The sequence below is a fragment of the Elgaria multicarinata genome, chromosome 8 (genome assembly GCF_023053635.1).
Source record: "Elgaria multicarinata webbii isolate HBS135686 ecotype San Diego chromosome 8, rElgMul1.1.pri, whole genome shotgun sequence".
Classification (NCBI taxonomy): Eukaryota; Metazoa; Chordata; class Lepidosauria; order Squamata; family Anguidae; genus Elgaria; species Elgaria multicarinata.
This window is the reverse complement of record NC_086178.1, coordinates 39,084,539-39,106,047: the sequence shown is the minus strand read 5'-3', so window position 1 is coordinate 39,106,047 and position 21,509 is coordinate 39,084,539. Positions and strand designations below refer to the sequence as shown.

The following is a 21,509-nucleotide window of genomic DNA, read 5'->3' as shown; positions in this document are numbered from 1 at the left end:
GCATTAAAATAGGTTCAAGATCCTATGTAGATGCAGTCAATTATTTGTATATATGCATATGGCTGACAAACAATGCTAAGCTTATAATTAAAAACTATTCAAAAGTTCATGCATAAGAAATATTTTTAAAAAAAAACCACAGAAAAATGATCCCAGCGCAGTTTACAATAAAAGCCAAAAAACATAAAAACAAGGTTGGATCCAGATATAGTCACATTTAGACTAGAGCCATTGAAATCAATAAGACTTACGCTAGTCATGACTAACTTAAGTCCCACTGATTTCAATTGGTCTGTATTAAGCATGACTAAATCTGGATCCAGCTCAAGGATGGTAGGGTAGGTGCCAAGCAAGTTTCACTGGGGAGGGAAGTCTATAAATGGGGCACTATAACCAGAAACCTCCTCTCTTTGGTCACCACTCACCTTGCCTTTAATGATGGGGGCATCCAGAGAGAATTCAGATGTATGTATTGCAATATTATACATATTACTGTATAATAAAATATCTTATAGATTATATATCCCTATGCTAGGGTCCTGATCCAGATTGGACCTCCTGAACATACTTTTAAGTAAGCTCGTAGCTACTTCTTTAAAACTGTGTATGTTTTGACCCTCAGTGTGTGCTGATAGGTGTGAAAAAGACAGGGGTGGCTCTGGTCCCATTGATTGATGGATTTGGTCTTACCCAGTGCTGGCATACGGGCCAAACAAGATTGTGCCAATGGAAATGCAGCCCCCGGTGAGACAAAGGCTGCCCACCCCTGAATTAGAGCATTTGTTGCATTTGTGACAGTCTAATGAATTATCATAACTTCAACATGGCCCTCTTGCAAGCTCAAAACCATTCCTATGTCAGACCCAGTTTCTACATCAAGCTGAGGGAGAGAAAGAATGTGAAAACAAGGCATAGCCAAGGCTGCCTCTCACATGGATCACACCAGCAGAGTTCATTTGGTGCTCAAACTATTCTCCATGGTTCTTTCCTTTTGATGCATCTGAGTGGTGGTACACACAGGCTCAATTCCTGCCTGACAATCCCCAGATCACGACCTACGGCAGGACAGAGTCCTGACATTCTCCCGAATTATAGGGATGTTTTAGGGTGGATTCCTGCATTGAGCAGGGGGTTGGACTCAATGGCCTTGTAGGTCCCTTCCAACTCTGCTATTCTATGATTCTATGATTCTATGAATTCAGCACTCTTTTAGGGATAGATGAATCAGCACTTTCCAAGCATATCAAAATTCTCAAAAATGCCATTTTAAGCTTGTTTTGGCTCACTCCTGTTTTTATTTTCTATCTATATTTCAGCTCATTCAAATGAGAACAGTATGTGTTTTGAATGGGAAAATGCCCACTTCTATGGATATTTTTCAAAAGTGTGCGCTTCCCTCCATTGACTAAAGTGTAAAAATGTGCATTTTAGAAAAATGTACATTTTAAAATGCACATTTTAAAAACATGCACATGTTTTGAATATGATCAAAAATTTTGAGAACATTTCATGAAAAACATTCTACTGCTTGCATTTGGGATTGCAACATAACATTTTCAGATGATTTGCATACATAAATAAAATTCCCTTACACCCTTATTCTGCACCCCTGGTTTAGGGATTTAAAGGCATCCTCTTGAATTGAGTCAAATTGATAGGTGTGCTGGAAATGCAACTGAAGCTGAAGCTTTCTCACTCTTTTACAATCCCCTCCAAACTAGAACACATCCAACATCTGGGCTAATTTTTGTTCCCCCAGCTGCTGCTGCTGCTGAAACCCAAGTATGCATGAATGTATCCATTCATACAAGATGAGAGACTAGCTTATGGTTTGGTGGGGGAAATTGCTGAAGATCCAATGGCCTCATGAACGATGACTGATGTGGTATTGTTGCCAGGTACATGTATATAGTATAGTATAGTATAGTATAGTATAGTATAGTATAGTATAGTATAGTATAGTATAGTACCATACAACAATCTGGAAGAATAGCATTAGAGCAATAAATTGAACCAATTCCTAAAAAGCAATATTAGTCAAATATACCCATTTCCTATGGGCAAACAGAAGAATATGAAGTGGCTAGTTTGCTCCTTCATTTTTTGAAAAAATGAGAAACTGATTTACAATGAAGGACAAAACAACTGTCAATGTAGTCACACATACTTGAACCCCTTTTTCACCAGGCAATCCTGGATCTCCATCCTTGCCAGCAATGCCATTTTCTCCTGGAAATCCAGGCTCTCCTTGGAGACCTCTTTGTCCTTTTATCCCTTTAAAAGATGGAAAGATTACAATCAGTATTATCTGAAGAAGATATTTGTGTATTTTCTGTCCAAGCCCATGGTTTCTGGAATGTTTCAGATAATATCCCAAACTCCTAGAAAGTTGGCCAAACTGATAAATAGGTATACCGCATTTACAAAGGCTATATTGCACTCTCTTATATTTGGATAAAATATATTTTTCTTGCTAATAAGAGCTCAGAGTATCAGTTTTGAGGCAACGAATGACAAACATCAGTTATATTTGTACAAGATTAATTTTAAACCTAAGAATTTTAAGATGTTGTGATTGTTATTTTAATATTATGTCGGTTTTATATGCTCTTTTAACCAGTTTTGTGTATTGTATTGTTGTATTTAATGTTGTTCCCTGCCTCGATCCAGAGGGAGAGGCGGGTAAGAAATAAATAAATAAATAAATAAATAAATAAATAAATAAATAATATGCAAGAAACTATGAGGTGTCTATGCAATAAGCTAGAAAGGAGATGAATAAATGGATACATGTCTACATTTGAAACCTAAAGAGACTGCTATAATGAACTAGGATGAGCAGCAAACCAATGAAAAGATTTAGAGACATTTGTCAAAACATAAGCAAATATCTTAGATGGAGAGTATTCCAGTGTCTGGACCATGGTTTGGCAAACATGTAAAAGGATAATTCACATGTAAGGCAAATTCTATGATTCTTGCCTTCATTTGTTCTTCCTCATGTGCTGCCTGAAGCTGGTTCTGCAAGCATAGTACATTGTTTTTGTCTCTCTATTTGTTTCAGATTGATAAATTAAACCATAAGTTTTTAGTACAAATATAAGAGGTATGTGTGGTTTAAATAAACCATCACACCAAAGCCAGTGTGTAATGAAAGGTGTGGGGCCCACAGGCAAGACATTTATTCTCAGTTTGGTTTATTAAGTTAAGTTTCTTACATCCAAACCAGAGTTTTTCTATGCAAGGCTGTTAATCTGCTGTTAATCGGCTGTATCTATTTTTGGTATCATCACAGAAGTGGAACTCCAAGCATTACACAAGGAATGTTTCCTTTTCTGCTTTCCCACTATATAACCTCTAGGTGGCACTTCTTCTCCTTGGAAACTTGGGTTGGTTCCAGGCAAACATACAAATAAAAAAAACATTTTATTTTGCTTTTACAATTAAATACCACACTTTCCCTGATAAAACAAAACTCGCTGAAAATGCTCTTAGACACAGAAGGGAAACCAGAGAGTCACAACATTGTCTAAAGAACCTGTAAACAACTCTGGATAGGGTATGATGAGCATATGATACATGCCTCATGTAGAAAAGTCCCAGACTCTCCCTCCCTCCCTCTCTTGTACCATCTTTTTGTCTCTTGCACATTGTCATCCTCCTTTTCCTAGGTTGACTCATGTGCTGTTTGTGGCAGAACTTCTTCCCCATTGCCACAATATAATACAAAATTTGAAAATATCATGGCAAGCAGTCCCAAATGTAAAGAAAAATCTTGTGGATGCAGGAGGTTGCATATTTACCTTTCATCCTTATTCTAGTAGGGTCACCCTTCTCTCCTTTTTCTCCAGTGAGCCCAAATGAGCCTGGTCTTCCCTTACAAATGTAAAGATAAATAAATGATAGTTAAGTTCAAGCAATTAATCTCTTGAATTAATAGCCAAGAGCTGACAACAGTGAACAAATGTTAGACAAGCAGGATGGGAGCGGACCCTCTTCATCCTTGTGCCTAATAGGAAATCTGTGCTTCTCAAGCTGACAACATCGGCCATTGCAGGTGATACCCTGAGCTTCCCATCCTGCCTTGACCTTTTGTGAAGACATTAAATCTTACCTCATGACACAATGATCTTCCAGAACACATGGGGGGAAATAGTGTCAAAGAACATCTGATGGAATAAAACTTGAAACACTGGGCTAGGGTGGGTGGGAACAATATGTGAAATAATGTTTGCTTTCTTCTTGGATATCAGAATATGGTATATTGCCTGCAGTTACTCACTGGGGAACCTGGTTGTCCCATTGCACCAGGTAAGCCTGGATCACCTCTGCTTCCATATCTTCCAGGTAATCCCACCCCTCCTTTTCTTCCAGGCACACCTGGGCGGCCTCGTATGCCAGGTAGTCCACATGGACCAGGACCACATGAGCAATTGCCTGGACTCCCTGTTTAGGCACAAAGAAAACAAAGCCATGAACAAGTTATATGAGGCAAGTTACAAAGCAAATGAATAGTTAACAGTGTCTTAAGGACATTCATGGTTAAATCACATCATATGACAGAGGTGAGGTAATTTTCTTGGTGTGGGATGCATATACTTGCCTTTCTCTCCTTTTCCACCTTTTACTCCAGGTGGTCCCCTTTGGCCTTTAGTTCCAGGTGGTCCAGAGGATCCTCTCCCACTGCAAGCCACACCTTGATGTTTTGCAAAAGACACATTTTATAATTTATATTTACTGCATTTGCCTCTGTCCTATTGAAACATTTCAAATGGCTCAGCCACATTCTGGACCATATAGCTAAAGGATCAGATAGCTACAATAGCTGGTGCTCCCTTCTTCTTCCAACCTAATAGGAGATTGGGGTTCATCTATCTCTCATCATCCGTTTCTCCTGCATAATTACAACATTCACACAATTCTGCATTATGTAGTATATAACCCTTGCTACTATTTTCAGTCGAAAGTTTCTACAAATGTAGAACTAATGTATTATACAGAACCAGAGGAGATGGGGTTTTGATTCCTTTAGACATTTTTTCTAGAACTATGTTCATTCCTCGTTATTTTAGCACTGTCTTTGAAGGAGGTGTGACAGACCTGCATTACATCCTCAAGCACTCAAAAGAATCATACCACAACTCCTCCATCACAGTGGACTGTGATCAATGCACCATGGTCACTCAACATGGAAAACCTATGTTTACAAAGGTGTGCACAGAAGGACGTCTTATCCTGGAATTTACCTTTGATGACCTTATGAGAATAAAAACATGGCACTTTACCATTAGACAATAGAGAGTTGGTCCCTCGCAGTATTTTAGCCATGCATGTAAGTAATCAGCCAGAATCGCTTTTTTTTAAAGTCCAGAAAATTTTGAACATAACATTGCAGATTGCGGTTGTGAAACATCCTAAACCATTGTGCTATACTGGTATGGCATGGACATAGGTTGTTTTTAGTTTTTGTGAACTGCCCAGAGAGCTTCGGCTATTGGGCGGTATAAAAATGTAATACATACATACATACATACATACATAAATATGAGCTCTTAAAATTCTCTGTAACTATTTTTGGACAGAGAAATTGGGGAAACTATTTCACCAAATTTCTCCAAGAAATTCTCTTCTTTCTATTTTTCTTAGCTGCTGAAAGTGACAGCAACAGCAACTGTGTTGGTAGCCTGGCCACTATTTCGTGTCCCCAACAATGCCCCAAATTGAACATCATTCCAGGGTATTATGGAATAGAAAGAGAAAATTCTGCAAAGTGACATTCTTTTTCTCAGGGGACTGAGAAAAAGACAAATCACAAGGGAGAGGGAGTCTTCTGAGAAAATTCTGGTCCAGTTTTATTTTCCTCTCTCTACATTCCACATAAGAGTGATAAGACTTTAGGCAGAATTTCAAAATATGTTTCCACCAACCATTTTCAAATCCCAGATTCAGTGACCATGTTCAGACATAACAGTGGCTTTCGGTAGCAATTCATGGGTTAATTAATTAACCCACAAATTGTGAGGATGTGCATTGGGAGTGAGCTGCTTCGTGTTTCCAGTAACAACCCTAAAATGCCACTTTTAAGAGTTGTTATCATGACATCCAAACCTGGAAAATTTGGGTTGCTGGTGGGTTAAACAACCCAAGAACAAACTATGCGTTAATTAACCCATGTTTCGCTGCTGAAAGCTGCATTACTTCTGAACAGCCCCTAGTTCTACAAGGCATAGCAAATCCAGGAAGGTATGATTTCTAGTAGAGAAAATGCTTAACCCTCTCACATTTGCCAGATCCCACACTTTAACTTTTCTCCAGCCCAGATTCCAGACCCCTTAATGGAACCTGTTACTAGATTCCAGAGCCCTTATTAGAACCCCTTACTAAAGGGGAAGAGCAGTTTGTGCCTCCTCCTACCCACTGTTTCTTTGCTAGAAATTGTGCCTTCTTGGCATTCCTCTGCCTTGAAAAAGTGGTGGCCAGGTTTTGAATACAAATCATGGAGGCAATATGTGTAGTTGTGCGTTCAGATTATTATCTATAAAATGAAACTATCTGATGAAATATAACTGCTTATACATGATCCTTGCTACCCCACTATATAGATAAAATAAGGGAAACTGGGTCCTTTTTAATATACATATATCATTTAAATGCAATGCTTTTGAAGATGTTAGTGGAAATGTCATCTGCATTTTGTAATCTCCTTGCCGATGTTCTGGAAATTATTAACAACTGATGTTCTCATGCAGTGTTCAAAGTATTTTGCTATCTTACCGGGTGGTCCAGGCAAGCCCTGGCTTCCTTGCATTCCTGGAAAACCTGGCCTTCCTGGAGATCCTGGCCTTCCTGGAGCTGCTTCAGAGATACCAGGGAGACCAGGGTCACCTTGAAAGCCTTGAGGACCTTGTACCCCTAATGCACCTTTGGGACCGGGGAGACCTATAGAAGAAAGGGAAAAGTTATGGAACATTGCAAAAGGAAAGGAAATGGCCACAAAGTATCCATTTGTTATAGGAGCTGAGCATAGAGGGTGGCATCCTAAAACTCTAGATTCTTTGAACTATATCTTATTGAATATATTAACTGGTACTTGCTTTCCATACAGAATATTTTAAACTAATACATGTTCCAGAGACAATACTTCAGCATGGCCTCTTGAATTATTTCTTCTCCTCCGAAACTTGGGTTGGTTCCAGGCTAACTGCACAATCCTATACATGCCTATTCAGAGGTAAGCTACATTGAGTTCAATGGGGGCTTAATTCTGAATAGATATGCTTAGATAGGATTGTGCTGTAATTGGTTGAACTTTCTTCCCATTGAAATCAATGAGATTTAAGTCATGACTTCCTTTTTCCATCTGTCTAAACATTGTCCCATGCTCCCCATGGTCTGAAAGAAGCCTTTTCCCTGATAGTTCATGCACCAAATTATCAAAGTCATGCTTTTAATCAACATGCTAAACAAGTTCAATAGGTCTAACTTGGAGTTAATAGGGCATGTTACTGGCTGTATTAATTAGTTCCTTCTGGGACCATAAAATACATAACAGTTGAAACCAAGGGGTAAGGAATTAAACAGTCCTCTTTTAAACCAATAAAATCTTCTAAAAGAAAAGGGTGTTAATATGAACCAGTATCTTGAACAGCCAATATGTTTTAACATGTTTGCTTCCTATATAATATTTTAAATGTGCCAACTAACAAAATGTTAAAAACATAGAAGTGACCTTCTTTTCAGTACAAACCCTTACTATAATATTTCAATATTTAAGTTGCTATGCAAACACATATCTTTCTATCTCAGTGTCAGTGTCTGTCATCATAACCTTTATGGGAAAAGCTGAAAGCTTACATAAGAATATAAGAAGAGCCATGCTAGATCAGACGAACTGGATTAGGACTAATAGCCATTAATAGCCTGCTTAAATTTGTCCAATCCACTTTTAAGGCATCCAAATTGGTGGCCATCACTACATCTTATGGAAGTGAATCCCATCGTTTCACTATGTGCTGTGTGAAGAGGTACTTTTTTTTCATGTGTCCTGAATCTCCCACTTGTACTCCCACTACAAGTAAAAGGTGTCTTACTGGCTCCATCCTCCCCTTGCCTTCCTTTAGCACCAGAACGGCCTGCTAACCCTTCTGCCCCCATATCTCCAGATGGGCCAGGATCTCCAGGGTCTCCTTGAAAACCTGTAAAAGATCATTGAAAATGTGGTGCGTGGTTTTTTAAAAAATTGGATGTTGTCATTATTTTTATGAAATAAACATTACATTATTTTATGTTAATTAAACCTTTTATTCCAGTGCGTGGTGTTCCTCGGGGTCCTGGTGCTCCTGGCTTCCCAGTCTCTCCTGGGTCTCCCTAAAAGAATTATCAGGTTTCTTGCAATGTGAAAGCATAATGCCATTACAGTTACAGGAGCCCAAAGAAAACAATAAAGTATGGGCCAAACTAAACATTCTCCTAACCATGCATAGTGGAGCAACATGTGATTGTATTCCCTATTCTCCTGCAAGTGAGTGTGGCCCCAATTAGGATCATGCCTGTGGCACTTCTCCACCTATCCATTTTCATACTGAAGTCCCATCCTGGGGCTTAAAAATAGCGTGTGCATGCGCAAACGTGCGTGTGTGCACACACACATACACACAACCCTCCACTAGAGAATCCAATGGAGACATTTTTCTTTATTTTATCATCCGTAAATTTCAAGACAAAAATGTATGGGAGGAAGCTTAAACCTTTCTCTCCTGATGCATCATGGTCCCAATGACCATGATGACCAAAACTTCCTGACTGTTAGAGCAGTGCGACAATGGAATCAGCTCCCTAGGGAGGTTGTGGGCTCTCCCACACTAGAGGCATTCAAGAGGCAGCTGGACAACCATCTGTCAGGGATGCTTTAGGGTGGATTCCTGCATTGAGCAGGGGGTTGGACTCGATGGCCTTGTAGGCCCCTTCCAACTCTGCTATTCTATGACTCTATGATTCTATGAGTTGTAGTAACTAAGGTGTTGGACTGGGAGTCAGGAGATCCAGGTTCTAGTCCCCACTCGGCCATGGAAACCCACTGGGTGACTTTGGGCCAGTCACAGACTCTCAGCCCAACCTACCTCACAGGGTTGTTGTTGTGAGGATAAAATGGAGAGGAGGAGGATTATGTATGCCACCTTGGGTTTCTTGGAGGAAAAAAGGTGGGATATAAATGTAATACATAAATCCAATTCAGGGTCCCACACTTGCAGGAGAATAGGGAATACAATTACATTGATATTATGAGAACATTTAGTTTGACCCTCTGACACTGCAATATAATGGAATTAATTAAAATGACCCATTTGTGCTGCCATGGAATGCTATATATTCAGTTTAAACTTGATATAAACCCAAACATAAAATGCCTTCTGTATCTGAGAGCTGACCTTAATGCCTGCTAAGCCATCTTGCCCAGGAAATCCAATAACTCCAGTTTCACCCTGGAAAAACAACAATGATATTTGTTCCTGTCCCTTAGGTACTCTTATCATGCAAATACATTAGACTGAGAGCAGTTGGACTTAAAAGGGGATGACTGTGTTGGACATTATATAACAGGACAAGTGTAGTTTTAAAAAGCTGCTTAATGTAGGACTATTCACATGCTTCAACTTAAGCCTCGATTGACAATATTAGTGGTTTTCGACACAGACAACAGCCTTTTTGTAGGTGAGCCTTCCATAAACCCTCCAGATGTGTAGGAATACAACTCCCATTATCCCTAGCCAACATGTAGTCCAACACATCTGGAGGACTCCAGGTTGGAGAAGGCTAATGTAGATGTTCACATTTTACTAAACACGACTGAATTAATTTATCCCATTAAGACAAATGATAAATTTGCTCAACAGCCTTAATCACTGGCACTGTAATTTTTAAATATTCTACCTTGTTTCCTGGAGAACCTGGAGAACCATAAGAACCAGGACTCCCCTACAGTGAAGAAGAGAGATAGGAAGTATTGGCTATTTTAACACACTGATTAGGAACATATTGGTTTGGATATATCCTTGCCCAGCTGTGCAAGGTGCCTCCAATTTACTTAATCTCCTTCCCCCAATAGCGCTCTGAGCCCCATCCCATGCCATAACTGATTGTAACTAAAAGCGTTGTCATACAGAGAGAAATTGTGTTTCCTTACTGTCGCTTCTCCGCCCCCGCATTTGTCCCCATGTGGCCCATTCAGTGCGCTGTTCTAATCATGCCACTTTTCCTGCTCATAGCAGGAGATTACAGCACATTCCATTTTTAAAAAAATGTTGGATTAAAAGGGGTCTATTTTGTTATGGAAAAACGAGTGGAATGAGTGTGGGGCAGACAACGTCATCTAAAGAAAATACACGTATCTGTAAATGGGCAGTAGTGAGTGTGTGATAAAATACTCATCTGATGAACCTCTAATTCCCTTTAAAACAATGGGACTTAATAGCACAACTAACTTCTTCCATTAGTTTCAATGGGACTTAGCCAAGGCTACTGTTTGTAAGATTAGCACCACTGTGTGGAGGTGCATTCCACTGCTTTCAGTATAATTCACTTCCAAGTAGTAGTTCCAACCCAGTGATGTTCAGGTTCACACAAGGACTTTATTGTGAACATATAACCCAACATGAGAAGCCCCCCCTCAATTTACTTCATGTCAAGGAAAACTTCCCATGCATCAAGTTAACGAGTGCAACTTAATTTCAATGTAGTTTCTTTCACACATCTGCGCTAAAATGGAATATTTGGTATAATAACCTTTAATTATTAATGTCTGGAAGTCAATGAAAAATAAGAGGTAATTTGAAAAACTTAATTAAAAAGAATTTTATGAATATCCTCTGTTTTGTACACTACCTGCAAGGTGTTTGATGACAGAAAAAACTGGTTAATGACAAATGAGGCAATCAGTGCCCAATAAAAGACTTTACTTAAGAGTGTTACATTTAATTACATCAAAAATTAAGAATTAGCATTCCAAACTCAATCATTCTAAACCAAAGACAATACTCCAAATTCCTGGGCTATATACTGGTATACTATATATTATCCTTCTGTGCAGCCATGTGATAAATACATTTGAGACTCAGATATCAAAAAGCATTTGTAGTATTGCTAAATCCCTATATATAAAAGACTGCATTTAATAAGTGAACATGAACAAAATGACTTTGTGGTCCAGAACCTCCTTTATATACTTAGATAAAAAAATTCCAAGATCCATGGATTTAGGATGTCAAAATACATCAGACATGCACCACAATCTAGTCCCATGTGCATAGCAAAAGTTAAATGTGTGTTTCTTGAACAAGCACATATATATATATATACACACACACACACCCCAAATATGTAGCAAACCTCTTTTATAACACAAGGAAGTTAAAACTAATGGGTCAGCTGTTCAAAGAAAAAAGTCCAAAGTCTCACCAAATGTGTGTAGACCATTAGACATTCCTAAGGTAGGTTTGAGTTGTTAATTCTTAAAATCATTATAAAAAAAAACCTCCAACAGATTTTTACAGGAACTGAGGAAATGTACTGTATAGTAGAAAACAGTGCAGTGTATAACAGAGAACTTCAGCTACTGAGCAGTATAAAAATGTAATAAATAAAAATAAATAAATAGTTCAAAAATATTCTATTAGTAATATGATTTTTTTTGTAGTATTCTATAAGCAGTGTGGCGTTAGAAATTGCATTCTGAAACTTCCTTACCCGCATTCCAGGAAAACCAGGAATCCCCTTTTCACCCTTGTCTCCATTTCTGAGTGCTCCCTATTATTATACAAAACACATGAGTTAAAGAACTTGAACAAAGCAACAGGGCAGCCCTCTCATGAGCAGATGGAGGACTGGTCCGTAGTGCTGGCCTTGCCCCTGACATCACACAGCTGAGCTAGTCCTGCGATTGCTGACCCAAGGGCTCGCATGTGTTGAGTGCAGACATCTGAAGAGGAATTGCTATGTGTGAGCAGCTTTGTAGCACATGATCAAAATGCAGCTATTCACAGTCCTATGGGACACTAAGGTTCAAGGTTCTATCTGAGAAAAGTTGGCTGAAGACATTCAGAAAGTGAGAATGGAAGATCTGGGCAGAATCCAATGGGGCACTTATGCCCCGCCCCACCCCCAATGATTCTCTTGTGCCCCCATCAATTCCCAGAACTTGTGGAATGAAGATTTAGCATTTGTGGGACCAACCGGAAATGAGCAGAAATGCTTGTTTCTGGAATGGGGCAAGTCAGTGGAACTTGCATAAGGGAGCTTTGCTGACTTGTCCCGACTGAGAAATGAGCATTTTTGCTTGTTTTCAGGGCTTCCGCTGGGAAGCACTAAATCTCTGTTGCACAATGGTGCACCCTGCTTATGCAATGGTATCAGCAGGACCCATCGCTTGCGCAACAGAACCTAAGTGGTGCAAGAGAATTGACAGGGGTGAAAGTGCCCTGTTCGATTCTTTCAAGAGGGAGACTGAGGGAGTATATACTCTTTATACTCTGAGAGAGTATAAAGGGAGAAAAATAGGGAGGGAGTAAAAATAACCATCCAGATATGATAGCGGAGTAAACAATAACAGACTGTCTGTTCAACAGCTTGAAAGCGACAAGAGACTGAGGATCAAGCTAGGCAGGACACCCTTCATGGAATTAACAAGATGAACTGGCTTTTTTAAAAAGGTAAACAGAAGGTCCTAATCTGGAATAAGACGCTGGAGGATTGCGCCCCCTTAGAGCTTCGGCTATTGGGCGGTATAAAAATATAATAAATAAATAAATAAATAAATAAATAAATAAATAAACAAACAAATATTTACACTGGATCCCATTGTTTTCATACTGTTGTTTTTATGTTTTTATGTTTTTGATGGTTTAAAATTTTGTATACTTTTTAATGTTCACTGTTTTTAACTTTTGTAAACCGCCCAGAGAGCTTCAGCTATGGGGTGGTATATAAATGTAATTAATTAATAAAATATTCCATTGGCACAAATGGGAACACTTCCTCCAGTGAAAATAGCAGGGATGAATGGCCTAATCCACATTAGCACTGGAGCAGGGGCAAATCATTAAAGGTCACTATCCCACCCATAACAGTCCCGAGCTAGATTGGGAGGGCATGCTAGATTGGGGGGGCCCATTCTATATATTTCATCTAGTTTAGCCCTGCAGGTTTGCAGCTGTATTCTAGCTCAGGGCTGCATAGCCGGACACAGGTCTGAGAGAAGCACTACACACTGTTTTGGGCCTGGGCATTCTTCTTCATTATCCAGTTCACTACAGTTTGAACTAAAGTCCCCTGGTTCCCCCCCCCTCTCCACTACAAGGAACTCCTCGTTTGGAGAGTAGGGTTAAAGAAGAAATGCACAGCTAACCAGAAAAACCTACATCTCAGGTAAGTCATGAGATGGAAAAGCTAAGACTTGCAGTAGGAAGTGTATTCATGCATGCATAGAGAACATGTCACTTACTTTGCGGCCAGGCAGTCCTTTGGAGCCAATAAATCCAGGCATTCCTTTTATACCCTAAATGTTAGAGCAGTTTTTTAAAACAAAAAACAAAAAAACATGTTTATTATTGCTAATACAAAGCTTTTTGCAATATCTTTGTTTTACAAATAATTAAAAGCCTCAAAGTTGCCCTATCATTCATATCATTTCCCCCTTGCAAATCTGCTTGATGCTAGCAATTCCATTGGTGAAGGGGGATATTGTCTTTAGTATGGGTGCTGTGGAAGTAACCCACAGCCTAGAAAGATGAATTAGCCTTACTTGCTTTGCACAGGATGCTTCAAATACACTCCTGTATTCTGTCACAGCTACATCCATCTGTAGGACACAGCTCTCAGGTGTGTCCCAGGTGCACACAAAGTCAAAGAAAACAAGTACACAAAATGCTGAAATGTCCTGGGACTTCCAAGTATTTCTGTAATGGGACATGCCATGCAGGAAATGCTAGAATTAAACATACATTTCATAATTTGCATACCTTTTGTCCTTTTAACAGTTGAGAACCAGGAGGTCCAACCAATAACGGCTGCCCTGGAGATCCAGGAGGTCCTACATCACCCTAAAAAGCCATAGAAAGATTAAACTGAGTAAATAACATCATGACGTTAATTGCAGAGTACTAAGTCTACAGTGGAAGGGTCTAACACTGATCTCTATGAACTCATCCACATGCCACCACTTCATCCATAAGAGCAAGTGCTACCCAAACTAAGAAATCCAGTTATTTCTTCCCATTTCGCTTTTACGATGAAAACACTTTTCTGTGTCAGAATATTCCTGCAGTTGAAGCTCTGGGTGTCTGTGGGGAAAAATATTGGAGTCCCCCATTAAAGCTGAGAACCAATTGCATATTATATATGCAATAAATCCATTCTCTAGAAAAGACTTCCCCAACCTGTTGCCCTCCAGATGGGTTGGACTACAACTGCCATAATTCCCAGCTAGATCATGCTGGCTGGGAATTTTAGGAGTTGCTGTCCAACCTACCTGGAGGGCAACAGGTTGGGGAGGCAAGTCTAGAAAGTCTCAGGAGTTCACATTCTGTATGAAATAAGAATAACAATTTAAAGCTACTATTTCTTCATTGACAAGTAACCTAATGGGCATAATGAAAGAAAGCCTACTAGAGATATAAATTTATTTAATTTTTTTTTTACATATTTCAAGCCATTATTCCTAGATGCAACTTCTTTCCTTACCGGCTCCCCTTTCTGTCCTTCCACTCCAGTACCTGGGTTTCCCTAATGAAATACACATTTTTAAAAAGAAGAAAAGAGACTAAAATTAGAGGCTTTTAAAAAAAGAAATAGTTATTAATAGGTTAACTTATTATTAAAATATGTAGACACTATTTAAATCTTGAAGGGCATTTCTATAAACCTGGCACAAAGTGAAAACTGAGAAGATTATCAAATTGAAAGATTCTATAGAAACTGCCATGAAAAATGTCCCTCACCTGTTCACCTGGCAAACCAGGCTGACCTTGAACACCCTTTGGGAGGAATAAGAAAGGAGGAGTTAGATATAATGAAATACAATAATTAGATCTGAGAAAGGAAGGAAGAAAGGAAGGAAACTGGGTGAGCATGCTCATGATGTATGTAAACTATGTAAAAATCAGCTGGGGTAGACATTCTCTTAAAAGGGGAAAGTGACAGATTGCCTATCACAGCACATCTTACACAGCAGCATGGTGAAACCTTACTTAAATCGTTTGGAGTTCACTGGTTTAGAACTCTAATTTCTCAATCAAAGAGATCAGAGAATGAACATTATCTTCCTGAAACTCTGCTTGAACTTGTATGTGCATTTGTGAATGCATGAGTATTAGGAATGTATGAGAATTTTGTTTTTGGTTGTAAAACATGCAAGCATGCCCTGTTTGAAGACCCATGCATGATCAAGAGCATGTGTCTGCTTAAAACGTTTGCAAATTAGCTGACATGTGCCTCTGTTTGATTTGCATAACTTCCCTGTTTGATTTTGCACACACTGCCAAATTTCCCCTCCAGAATAAATCAGCCTATGGAGGAAACTTTAGCCTATGGAGGAAATTTGCACAAATTTGGGGAAATTTGCACAACTTTCACATTCGATCGCAGCTCAATTTGCACCAAGTTCCCATTCACGCAGAGTGAGCAGCAGTCGTAAACACGACCAGAAATTGGGCATGAGATGAGCGGCGGGAGAATGTTCGGAAAATCCTAGCAATCACAAACATTGCTTGTTCACCTATCCGAACTGAGCAGGCGTGAGTGTATGAACTTGAATAGTCTACTGATTCTCCCATTTCCCACTCATATCCATGTATAACAGCCTTCTCCAAACTGATGCCCCCCAGATGTGTGGGATGATAGCGCTCAGCATTTAAAGAGACTTTTTAAAAACTATAGGTATTAAGAACTTAGGAAAGATGGGAGTTGTAGTCTAACAAATCTGGATAGTACCAGCCTGGAGAAGACTAGTGTATGTATATGAATTATCTTGCAATAGGATCAAAATCCACATCTGTGACGAACTAAATAGAAGGTTAGCCCATTCTAACACAATGACCATGTGAGGTGAAATAAACATGTTAGCATTATACCTGTATGCCTGGTTGGCCTGGAAATCCAACTGGACCTCTTGGCCCCCTTTCTCCTCTTGGGCCCTGAGAACAGATGACACAATGCATTTCTTATTAATACAGAAACTTAATGTTTTGCATCAAGAGAATTTTTTCCTTGATATTTCATGTAGATGTAGAAGCTTCAGTATCTCATCCACCTAATTACAGCTTTTACCATTTGGACTTGGATTTGGCCTGCAGGCAGTACTCCAGGCAGATGCCAGCAGCTATTTTCTTTTCTTTAGGATGGATTCCAGGGTCACCCAATATACAAGCTAACTACCCATTAATGCAAGTGAATAAAAAATAAACCAGATATAAAGAGACTTCGGCCTTAGCTAGACCTACTGTAAAGTCCGGGGGAGAGGAGGGGAGACCTTGTGTTGTGAATAACGTGAGATCTCAACCCCGTTTACACGTAAGGTGCGACAACCTCAAGAAGAGAGGCGTCACGCCCGCCATTTTTTATTTTTAAAGGGCCGGAAGCACACGAGCGCTCAAGCGACTCAAGGTAAGTTGTTTTTTTTTTATATAAAAAAAGATTTCCCTGCTCCCCCACCCTAGCCCCAATGGGCGCAGTGCTCCGGAGGAGTGCTGTGTCCCATGTGTGGCTCCTGGCTCTGCACGAGTAATCGTGCAGAGCGGGGTCAAGCTGCGGAATTGGGCCACACGTTCCGCAGTCTCAGGCTTAGCCCAAGACTGTGGAAAAAGCAGGGCCAAAGGGTAGAGCTGTATCCTGGGGCAAGAAGGGATCATCCCTCCCTGATATCAGGATCCTCTGTGCATCATCTGGACGCACAGGGACGATCCCGGGTATCACCCTAGGATATAGCCTGGACTAGCTAAATATTGAGGATATCCATTGAGATGGTATATATTCAGTTTAAACTTGGTATAAACACAAACATAAAATGCCTTCTGCTTCAGATCAACTACTGACTTCAAATCAGAAAAAATAGATTTTAGAGTAACGACATGTGACAAATTGATAAAAGAGCTTACAGGAATGCCACGGGGTCCAGGATCTCCTCTTTCTCCCTGTAACCAGAGCCATTTTGTTAAATGAAAGATCACACATCTGTTTGTAAGTACTTACATTATGATTTAACAGAGGGAAAAGGTTTTTATAGTATAAAAGAAACTAATGCACTTATTCTTAGGCCTAATCTACACTAAGCAGGATATTGCACAATGAAAACAGTATATAAAAGGCAGGAGGCACACCAAGCAGGATATAGCACTATGAAAGTGGTATGAAAGCAGTACATGGTATGTGTCAATGGACCCCAACAGTTGTCAGTGCACTTCAATACTACTATAAAGTAGTAGTGTGGCTCCTGCCTTTTATATACCGCTTTCATAGTACAGTATCCTGCTTGGTGTAGATTAGCCCTGTGTCTTGATTATCCAAGACTATTATTTATACTGAAATATACAAATGAACCATGCAAACAGTTCATTTAGTTGTTTAAACATATTTTAATAATTACTTTATTTTACTCTACTTTATTTCAGTTTGGTTGCACATATCCTCTGAACACAGAAGGATTCACTTCCGAGTAAATAAGCATATAATTTACAAGGGATCAGGGTAAAAACCTTTATAAGTCTGTATTAAAATAAGCTTGACTATCCAAGCTTATTTTATACCATTATAAAAGTCTGAAAAATGCAGTTGAACTCCTGGTTCACAAAACTCCAAGCTTTAATTACATGAATTTTATGTCTAAACACAATGAAAATCTCTTTGTGCATACCACATGACTTTTAATTACTTTTCTAAAATCATTTAAATATCTCTTTATTAAACAATAAGACATTATTTGAATAACATGTTACACTTACAGTAGCCCCTTTAATGGAATTAGAAATGTATATGGAATTTCCTTTTTCACCTTTTTGCCCAGGAATACCCTGTAAAAACATTTGGAAAACACTAAATCAATTACAGTGTGAATTTATGATTTTACTTATGAAATGAACACATGATAATAGTGTTCCAATTTTGATTACTTCAATATTATTTCATTTATAGACTAAATTAAATTTCAAATGGCATGTTTTGAATCCATGCTCAATCAAAAAGTGGGACAAAAGTTAGAAAACTCTGTAGAAATGTAGGGTTGGAGCCAGGCATGTCCCTCTTCAAATGGAAGAACTGTAATCCAGTAGAGGCTTCATAGTGGAGGAAGGATTTGGGCCAGCAATTTTTACCCTCTTCCCTCTGCAGCTCCCTTTGTGATCTACCACATGACTCCAGAGGATCCTCCAACCATCCACAGCAAGTTTTCAGGGGGCTGCAACAGGAAGGAGTAATTGGCAAAAATCTGTATCCTGCCCCTCTCCTTCAGTGCAAGCGGAAATCTGCTGAGTGCAAGGCTGAATCTATATAAGAGTCAACCTGTCCACCTACGATAAAATTCAAGTAGTTCAAAGATGAAGTTACTGCAAAGTGCAGTGCATGTTAAAATGAAGTACAGTTCAGTTACAAGGTTCCATTTCAATCAATCTGATCTCTATGTGCATCTCTACATCTTCTATCTGATGGGTTGGATCCAGACTTAGTCATAATTAGAGTAGACCCATCGAATGTAATAGGATTTTAAGTTAATCATCCCCAATGGGACTTAACTTAATCATGATTAATTGGGCAGTATCCAAGTGGGCTGTTCCTTAAGCAAGACCCACCACTGATTCTGTTCCAGATGAGGAAGCCACAACCAATTCCGTTCCTCAAGCAGAACCCACCACTTGCGCAATGTAGATTTAGTGCTTCCTTTAGGAAGCTTCAAAACAAGCAGAAATGCTCATTACTGGATTGGGACAGGTCAGCAGAGCTTTCAGATCCGGAACCATTCCAGAAATAAGCAATTCTGCTTGTTTCTGGTTCCTAGAGGAAGCACTGAAACTCCAGTGTGCAAGTGGTGGATGCCACTTAAAGAACATAATCGGTGGTGGTCCCTACTTGTGCAATGGCCCCACTTGGATACTGCCCGTTGATTTCAATGAGTCCAACTCAATACTTCTGATAAGGTCATTAAAAAGTTCAACTCACAAGTGAGCCTCTTGGTCCAATCCGCCCAGCCTCACCAGGAAATCCTGGATCACCCCTTGATCCATTACATCCATCCAAACCAGGCCTGCCTCTGGGTCCTTCAGGTCCTGGTAACCCCTATAAAGGTTACAATTCAAATGTAAGTTCATATTAAAACCGAATGGAAGCTCTTGAGCTGGTATAGAGAAACAGACATGTTGGTTTTGCCATTAGTTATGTATGTTTGCTAAAACCACTCCCTACTGAGATTTCACTTTATATACTACAACATCACAAGCCCCAAAAGTGGTCATAAATATCCCAATTTTTAATCCCAAAATTAATACATTTACTTCAATGGCATAGTCATTTCATAATTTACATGCCAGGTGCTTTTGGGGGTGGGGGTGGTTGTATTTGAAGAAAAGCTAAGCATTTGTAAATTATGTTAACTAGCTTTATCAGGAAACTGGTTAATTGTCAAACTCGCAGACAAAGAAGAAATCTTAGGAAATACTGCACTTCTCAAATAAGGATTAAGCATATTTCCAAATGTGTGAAGATTTTTTTTAAAAACATAAGTTTATACAGAGGGTCAAATTATACCTGACAGCAATTTATTTGAATCCTGTGATCATGTTTATCCTCTCTCTCTCTTTTTTTTTTTTAATTTAGCAGCTGTAGGGGCAGGGGTAGAGCAGAGCCAAACTGGTACTGTGACACTGGGGTAGTTTTTTTTAAAACCCTTCTCCCTGTGCCACTTTTGAATTAACATTTCCAGTTCCTGAAACTGCTATTTGCCCCAAGCATTGCAAGCAACTTCAGAGACAAGCAGCAGCTTTAGAGGGTGAATTTTGAGAGGAAGCAGCATGGAGGAAAGGGCTTAAAGTGCCTCACCATGATCTTGATCTGAATCAGGGCTCCCCATGGCAGCATTTAGTTTCAAAATACAAGTGGAGAATTCCAATCACAAGATTTAAAGATGTGACTAATGTTACATCAACATTGAGACTAAGGGCTTCTCTACATTAAAGCAAAAATCCAACACCCTCACAGGGCTTTCTTTTTGCAGAGTCTTTCTGGAATTACAATGAACACAATACACATACCTCCCACTCACCCCACTTTGGGGGCAGTTTCCTTTGTGAGGAAGTTCCCCACGTTCCATTTGTACAGCCAGCAGATGGCACTGCAACATTGCAGCAATATTGTACTATCCCAGAAATACACCAGCTCTTTGATGGTGGTGTATATTTGTTACTGCATTTTTGGCAAGTTAAAGCATGGTGGGATAAAGCTAAAAAAAAAAGTGGGGCAGGCTCCGGGGATGACAAAATCATGAAAAAGACCTTTAAACTTCAGTGAGTAATTGACTTTGATCACACTACATAAGCGTCATGTGAAGGAGCCCTAAGGCTTGCTTAATACACAGGAGGAGCTCCAATGCATACAGAGATTTCCCACACATGAATTCACTTCCCTAGAAAAGGTAGCTACATTTGCAAAAAGAGACAAGTATCAGACCTACAGTCTCTCACTCCATAGAAATAAACAGAGCATCCTGTGCACAGTGGAGTTCTAGATTACACATCAGAGAACTTACTGAGCTCTGAATCAGTACGTCTATATGGCTGTTCAGGACAAAACTGGTTACAAATTGAAGACAACATCGTCTGGGCCTCTGATAAAATGTCATGAATGAGGCTGGATGATTGCGTGATAAAAGCCTAATCTGGGAGCATCCTCTATTTGACTTCATATTTAAGAATATATCTTCCTTTACTACTTGCGCTATCATAAATTATATCTGTTTATCACAAGCTACGTATAGGATTGCAATGTAGATGTTACTAAATAATCAAATCTTGTTCGTTCTTACATAGAGGGGAACCTTACTAACTTTTACACAATTTTCATTCAGGGAAAAGTACAGAAAAGGAAATATCTGTTGGTCCAATAAAAGTAAAAACTTAGTTTCTATAGTGCAATATATTTGTTTATTTAATGTTTTCTAGACCACCCTTCATCCAAAAATGAATTCCAGAGTAATATACAAAGATAAAAAAAATCAATATTTCAGATACAATGCTAAAAGTGAACCATTAAATATCATAACAATGAAAACCACATGGCAATATGCAATAAAGCTATACAATCAGCAAACAACACAATCAATGAAAATGCCAGGGCCAATAAAAATGTTTTGATGTGGTGCCAAAAAGAGTATAATGTGGGTGCCAGTTGAACTTCCCTAGGAAGAGAATTCCACAGTAAGGATTCCACCACAGAAAAGGCCCTCCCCTTTGTGTATGCACAATGCACCTCTCTTACTG

The 21,509-nt window shown here is 39.3% G+C and overlaps 1 protein-coding gene across 1 annotated transcript in view; it reads right to left on the bottom strand.

The window, feature by feature from the left end:
- Positions 1-21,509, bottom strand: part of COL4A4 (collagen type IV alpha 4 chain) — an 80,222-nt gene that overhangs the window by 36,795 nt on the left and 21,918 nt on the right. The window contains exons 7-24 of the mRNA XM_063132195.1: positions 19,198-19,314; positions 17,988-18,056; positions 17,145-17,180; positions 16,122-16,184; positions 14,991-15,026; positions 14,734-14,775; positions 14,013-14,093; positions 13,496-13,549; positions 11,743-11,802; positions 9,931-9,975; positions 9,429-9,482; positions 8,298-8,367; positions 8,091-8,195; positions 6,775-6,939; positions 4,600-4,696; positions 4,283-4,442; positions 3,804-3,876; positions 2,168-2,274 (exon numbers count right to left, since the gene is read on the bottom strand). Of these exons, the coding sequence (XP_062988265.1) occupies positions 2,168-2,274; positions 3,804-3,876; positions 4,283-4,442; positions 4,600-4,696; positions 6,775-6,939; positions 8,091-8,195; positions 8,298-8,367; positions 9,429-9,482; positions 9,931-9,975; positions 11,743-11,802; positions 13,496-13,549; positions 14,013-14,093; positions 14,734-14,775; positions 14,991-15,026; positions 16,122-16,184; positions 17,145-17,180; positions 17,988-18,056; positions 19,198-19,314 (1,434 nt within the window). The remainder of the gene's footprint in view (positions 1-2,167; positions 2,275-3,803; positions 3,877-4,282; positions 4,443-4,599; positions 4,697-6,774; positions 6,940-8,090; positions 8,196-8,297; positions 8,368-9,428; positions 9,483-9,930; positions 9,976-11,742; positions 11,803-13,495; positions 13,550-14,012; positions 14,094-14,733; positions 14,776-14,990; positions 15,027-16,121; positions 16,185-17,144; positions 17,181-17,987; positions 18,057-19,197; positions 19,315-21,509) is intronic.